The sequence below is a fragment of the Ursus arctos genome, unplaced genomic scaffold (genome assembly GCF_023065955.2).
Source record: "Ursus arctos isolate Adak ecotype North America unplaced genomic scaffold, UrsArc2.0 scaffold_12, whole genome shotgun sequence".
In the NCBI taxonomy this organism is placed as follows: domain Eukaryota; kingdom Metazoa; phylum Chordata; class Mammalia; order Carnivora; family Ursidae; genus Ursus; species Ursus arctos.
In genome coordinates, this window is record NW_026622786.1 from 13,243,126 (window position 1) to 13,249,528 (window position 6,403).

At 55.8% G+C, this 6,403-nt stretch overlaps 1 protein-coding gene across 1 annotated transcript; it reads right to left on the reverse strand.

The window, feature by feature from the left end:
* Nucleotides 1–256: 256 nt before the first annotated feature.
* On the reverse strand, nt 257–5,894 carry TAFA3 (TAFA chemokine like family member 3). Its single transcript, XM_048220680.2, has 5 exons — nt 5,794–5,894; nt 5,288–5,403; nt 4,483–4,632; nt 3,522–3,646; nt 257–2,391 (listed from the first exon to the last, which is right to left on the reverse strand). The coding sequence occupies exons 2-5, from the start codon at nt 5,400–5,402 to the stop codon at nt 2,380–2,382; spliced, it is 402 nt and encodes a 133-aa protein (XP_048076637.1). The 5' UTR covers nt 5,403; nt 5,794–5,894; the 3' UTR covers nt 257–2,379.
* Nucleotides 5,895–6,403: the final 509 nt, after the last annotated feature.

Sequence of the window (6,403 nt, forward strand, 5' to 3'; positions counted from 1 at the left end):
GGCTGGTGGGGGTTGGCAGCTGAGGTGGGGGCCGTGGGGGGAATTGATACAGCATCACTCTCACTTTCTCGGGCTCCCCTCGCTCATAGCCCAGCGGCTTGTGGATGCAGCAGATGGGCAGGGGGCTGGCACCCTCTCCTGCTTTCCTGGACACAGTCTCAAGGGACCGAGGGGCTGGGGGGGGGGGAGAAGCCCACATCCTGGCCTCCAGGAGAGCAGGCCTTTATCATCTGACTCTGCTGAAGCTGCCTCATTTGTAGCCTAAATAATTCACTCACCGATCTCTCACGGAGCATTAGAAGGAAAACAAAACCCAACCCAGCCCTCACGCTCAGGCTCCCACTGCACCGAAGGCAGGCCAGGGGGCCGGGAGGCAGCCCCAAGCTGCACAGAAGGCCTGCCTTCAAAGCTTCGGTGGGACTGGCAACCTTCCAAAACCAGCCTGGGGTCGGGTTTTGTACAGCCCTCGAGCTAAGAATGGCTGTTACATTTCTAAAAGGCTTTTTTAAAAAACAAAACAAAACACACAACAACAAAGAAAAACATGTCAGAGACTGTACATAGCCTGTAAAGACTAAAATAATTGCTATCTGGCCCTTTCCAGAAAGTGTGCCAACCCTCAGTCCGTTCCCCAGTCTGAAAGGAGGTGATGACCGCCTCTGACCTGCTCTGTGACTACCCCCCTGCCTGACCCCACTGTGCAGAGTTCCAGAGTTGGCAGAGTTCTGGTATTTACAGCTGAGTGAGAAGCTGGCCTCATATCCCACCCTGTTACCCAAACCAGAACTAAACAAAAACAGGAAGAAAAACCCTCAAGTGGGGTGAACAGTTTTGGTTCTGCTGCTTGGGGAAGAAGACAAAGCAGCAGGGAGGGCTGAGATTCAGCCTCGGCCCATCATCGGGGGGGACAGAATTCATCATTGTCCTCGTTGGTCATTAGACACCCCTCCCTTCAAGCTCCACGCCCTCCACACACACCCTGCGATCCTGGTGATCCCAGTTGATCCCAGCTGATCCCAGCAGTCACTGAGCCTATAATTGTTTCACTGATGAGACATCCAGTTAGCCCCTGTCCCTGAGTCCCTAAAGCCCGTGTGTCAGTCTGACTCTGCCAACCCGCAATCCTGGAGAGAGGCTCCATCCGGCCCTGCGAGGGCTCCTCTACTGCCCAGCAGGGCCTCTGAAGGGAGAGGACTGAGACCAGCCCTGGACTCCACCCACAGCCTCTCTTGGAGCCAGAGCCTCTGAGAGGTCCATTCAGCCTAAGCACTTGGGAAGAGATGTGTCCAGAATGGGGCTGCCAGCTCACAGTGCCCCACGTGTAATTGGGCTGAGTGATCTCTGGCTGTCACCAGGCCTGGTAGTAATTCTGGGGGCTGAGGGCAGAGCGGAGATCCAGTGGTCTCACACGCTGGCATGTAAGCATTCTGGATTACTTCCTGTAACAGGGTAACAGGAATCTGTTCTGGAGTCTCCCAAGAAAAATGTCGCTGCTCTCCTGCCAGTCCTTTGCAGGCTCCTCTTCTTGAGATCCAAACAGCATGGAAGGCCCAGGTGGAATCCCATATCCAGGCTAAGTGAAAGGCCTTAGAGATTTGGAAGCCCAAGCTGGGAGATCTTGGACAAGTCATCTTACCTATCTGGGACTCAGCTTCCTCATCTGTTAAACTAAGCAAACAAGCAAAACCTGAGGTCCTTGGGTGGGGATGATTTGAAGGTCCTGTCCATCCCATTCCCAATGAACAGCCCAAACCGGGCCACACCTCTGCAGAGCTTGGCTGGAAAGTTGCCTGGCTTCATGTCGACTTTCGTTCCCCAAATCAACCCAGTCCCAGGCAAATGAGATAGTGCTGGTCTCTCACGGAGCGGAGGTTTTCCTTTGGCATGTTGGCAGCTTCCTGGTGTTGGGACTGACGTGAAGGAGGAAAGTGGCAGGTGGTGAATGTGACCTCTTGTCTGAATGTGACCTTGTGTCGAGGGGGTGGCTGCAGGGCTGTGGGAGTCTCACCCTCGTACCCCCAACATGTCCACAGCATATGGCCCAGAAGCTGCACGCAGTCCCGTACCTTTCACCTCAATGAGCTCAATTGTCTTTCGACAACTCTCCAACTTGACTGGATGTTCCTCAAGGACAAGAAATGTATCTTGACCTTCTTCTGGGCCCCCCAGGAGAACGGAGCACCACGCTAGGCATGAGGCCAGAGATCTGTCCTTATCTGCTGAGCAACTCAACTGAAATGCCCCCGGAAAGAGGGATTCTGCACATGGCACAGGCCATGTGTCCGGGTGAGTGAATGGTCACTGTTGCTGGCTGATAACAATACCATTCTTCAGTCCGTGGCTCAGTCAAGCTGTCCTGTCCAGGCTGTCACCCAAGAGCTATCGTGTGACCTGGAGAGCAGGCAATGGGGGAAGGTTAGAGAAGGGAGTGCCCAAGACTCCCCCGGAGATGTAGGTCCTACGAAGGGCATTCATGCTGACCCCTTATCCCTAAAGCAGTGCAGACTGGGAGAGCGCGGCTGGCTTGGCCTCCCCAAATGTAAACCAAGTACCCCTCACCACTGCTTGTTTCCGAGTGGTGGCCCAAACCGCAAGCACAGCGATCTATGGGCAACAAACCCAAACCTATAGAACAGTGACGAATGTCACAAGCCCTGGGGTGGGTCCTACTGTCTTCCGGTCTTAACCACACTTAGAATGGCTGCCTCCCTTGTCTGCTTGTGGACTGGGAGCTCCACACTTTCTCTGGCTGTAGCTCCTTCTGTTCTGTGCGCTACGAATATGTGGCTCTCTTCAGAACCCTGCAGGCCGCCTTCTCTTCTCCGCTCATGTGTCTGCTTGTTTGCTCTGCGTGGTGGTGGGAAGGCGGGGCCGAAGGCAGACCTTGCCCCAGGTGTCACTCCTCTGTGCAAATGGTGATGGCAGAGCCATGCGACTGATCGGTTATGACACACATGGAATTGCTAACGAGCTTGATAAAATTTTAATTACCCCTTGTTCTGTGGGGCAGGCAGCAAACCATGAAAGTAATGATCCTCTTTGGTGCTGTCTCGGTAAGATGAGAGGAAGACAGGTGTGAGCTGTAGGGAGTTAATCCTGGGGGTAGGGACGGGGTCTGCGGCAGGGGTGGGTGGGCCAAGTGGCTCCCCCCCTCCGCCCCACACAGATTCCCTTCCAAATGATCTGGACCATTTCCTAATTCTCTACCTTGTTCTTATGGACCTGACATTTTCTGGGTGACAAACTCACCCGAGGGAGAAGAGGAAACCAAGGCACATGGAGCATGAGGGACTGGCCCAGGACATATCAGATTTCAAATCCAGAGGCCCTAACTCCGGTCCCCAGAGTGGAGACAGTCCACAGGGACTGCAGGCATGTGCCCACGTAGTTCATGGATCTCACCTTGGGACACGGATCTCCAAGAACACCTGCCCCCCCCCAGCTCCCATACCCTCCGCCCCGTCCCACCCCACGAGAAGGGGGTTGGAGTAGGCTGGGATGGAGCGGCCGTCCCTGGATACCTTGGTAGTTTTGACTTTGTGTCCGCCACTGCAGCTCCATCCTGACAGATCCGGGAGCACTCTGCACTCCTCCCCCGGCAGGCAGGGCTCCATCTGACACCACCGTTTCTGCAGGACGATGGAGGCTGTGGGAGCGGGAGGCAGTGAGGGCAGCTCTAAGCTGTCCTCGGGTCCAGCATGCAGTCACGGGTGGGAAGTCCGTGCAGAATGAAGTGCGAGTTTGTACACTGCTGGCTTTGAGTCCTGCGTTTCCCTGTCTTCCCCGACTTCGGGCTGCCCGGAAAGGCAGTACTCGGGCTGAGACTGGGGCACACACCATATTGATTCAATCCCACTGATCCCTACATGTCACCAAAGACAGCATGGGGTGGAGGCAGGGCCAGTTCTCGAAGGAGCCCTCCGGTCAGCAGAGAGGCGCAGTCTTCCACATACCCACCTGTTGTACGTGAGCAAGTGCGCAAGGGGTCCACAGACCAGGAGTGCAAAGCAGGCATGCGTGTGAGCGCAAGCGGGCACGTTTATAGCCCTGCCACCTGAGTGTGAGCTCATGAGCATGGTGGGACTGTGGCAGGGGGGTGGGTGTGAGTGACACATGTGTGTCCACGTCAAGGCCACAGCAGAATGGGAGGAGGGTGCGAGTAAGAGGCCGGAGGAGCAGGAGGTGAAGAAGTCAATGGCAGGTGCCATGCTCGGGAGAGAAGATTCGAGTGACAGAATGTGTAGCGCCAGGCAGGGAGTGCAGACAAGAGGAAGGGCGGCCACAGAACAGGACCTCTCCTTATCTATGAAGCAGGGATGGTCCCATCCGCCCTCCTCCCCCCAGAGGTTACCCATCATTGGAGACTGATGACGAAAGCCCCGGCATGGCATGAAATTGTATCCCGAGCAGATGTGTGGCCTGGATGGCCCTTCTCATCTCTGTGATTGGGCCCTCCCCGCCGGGGCTCGGCCTTTCACTCACCGTCCACGCAGGAGGGCTTTGCCCGCGTGGTGCCGGCCACCTGGCCGGAGAAGCAGGAGCACTGGACAGTCTGGGAGCGCTCTTCGATGCGGTTCCGGTTGCAGCAGCGATGAGCAGCAATGACCTCACAGGTGCCCTGCTTCACCAGGACTGGGGCGGCCAGACAAGTCAGGGGCCCAGCCCATGCCCGCAGCCCCGCTCCCCTCCCGCCTGCCCTGCTCGTTCTGGGGCCCTCCTCCCAGCCAAGGGGAGGGGTGTTCAAGAGATGGCCAGCTGCCAGGGAGGAGGAGGAAACGGGAAATCCTGCTCCTTCTGCCTTCCCGATCCTTCCTTGTGCCCCAGTGACGCCACGCTCATCCCTCTTTGGCAGAGCCTGGCCCTGAAGAAACATGGAATTCCCCCACCAGCCCCCCTTCCCCTGGCTGTTTCTGGGTGAGGGCAAGGGCTCTGGGGGCTTACAATGCGTGGGAAGGATGATCTGCTTACACAGGCTTTAGCCATGCCAGAAGGAAAACCACAGAATTAGGCCAGGAGCCTAGACTTAAACCTCCACCCCAGGGCCTCTCTCCCTGCAGAACACCTTCTGGCCCGGAAGGAAAGGTGAGCCACAGGTCTGCCCACACCTTCTCTGGGCTGGGATAGCAAAGGGGGGTGCAAGTTTTCCTGGGTGAAAAACAGAGAACCCCTAGAATCTGCATTTTACTCAGCCTTGGAGATCTGCATGCTGTGGAATGGGGTGGGGTGCTGCCCAGCTCTCCCGGCATCCTGGAAAACCCTCTCCCAGGCTCTGCCGCCTCCCCCAAACCTGTGGGAGTTGGTGGCTGCAAGGAAGCCGAGGCAGGGAGGGTCCACAGCCAGGCCAGGGAAAGTGCCAGCAGCCAGTGGCCCGTGCTCCAGTTCTGAGCGGTCCTCTCCCGCATCCTGCGGAGAGAAGCACAAACCCGGCTCAGTGCTGAGCAGGAGCTCCGCAGCGCCCAGCCCCAGCACCACGTGCCCTGGGAGGCCCAGAGGTGGGCAGGATACACACCTTATCCCTAGGCAGCTCTCAGCCTGGTGCGAACTCACCACACGAAGTGATGAGTGCTGTAGTAGGAAAGGGAGCGGGGAGACTGTCCGGTCGGGAAAAGCACAGACAGCTTTGTGGCGAGAGATGCCATGTAAGAGGGTGAACCCGACATGGTCCCTTGGAGGGCTGTCCCCCGGGAGGAACAATACTGCTGACTCCCATTTTTGGAGTCACTGGACCCAGGCACGTCACAGACATGCTCTTGCAGCCTTCACAACTGTCCTACAACGTGGGATTATTTGTACCTATTTGACAGACGAGCAAACTGATCCTCAAAAGGCCTGGACACGACTTAAACAACCATCAGTCAAGGACCGGCATCTGCACAAATGCAGTTACATGGAGGCCGCTGTAAAATAGAAGAAGGAAATGCTTTAGGTACCGAAGGAGGCAACGATCTCTAACGATAATCCACCACCATTAAGGGAAAAAAATAAACAAAACAAAGTGCGGGATGGTGTATAGAAAATGCGTAAAAGGGAGAGATTACATGTGTTACTTAAATATGCATAAGCTAGCTCTGGAAAATGTATCAAGGAAACCTAGTAACATTGATTGCCACCAGGAAGGCGAGCCGGTTCTCTGAGAGATGGAGGTAGAAGGGAGACTTAGCTTTCTCCCTGTTGCTTTTTTTTTACTGGGGGAGGAGAGGGGTTTGAAGTGTAGGGATGTAATAGCAATTCAGTTTCAACAAATTTAAATTTAGAAAAGAAGAAATGACACCAGGGCTAATAGAAGTCAAATGACTGGCCCAGGCCATGCAGCACGTGGGTGGCCGAGCCCAGAGCCCAGAAGCCTGTCCTATCCTGCCGCACCACTTTGTTCTCTCCTCGCTTCTCTTCCTCTATGCTTGAT

Excerpts from the sequence above, each read along its gene's own strand:
- TAFA3 (XM_048220680.2), bottom strand. The coding sequence starts at position 5,402 with ATGCGGGAGAGGACCGCTCAGAACTGGAGCACGGGCCACTGGCTGCTG. Across the intron at positions 4,633-5,287 it reads GCAGCCACCAACTCCCACAG|TCCTGGTGAAGCAGGGCACC; the intron begins GTTTGGGGGAGG and ends TGGCCGCCCCAG. Across the intron at positions 3,647-4,482 it reads AAAGCCCTCCTGCGTGGACG|CCTCCATCGTCCTGCAGAAA; the intron begins GTGAGTGAAAGG and ends CCGCTCCCACAG.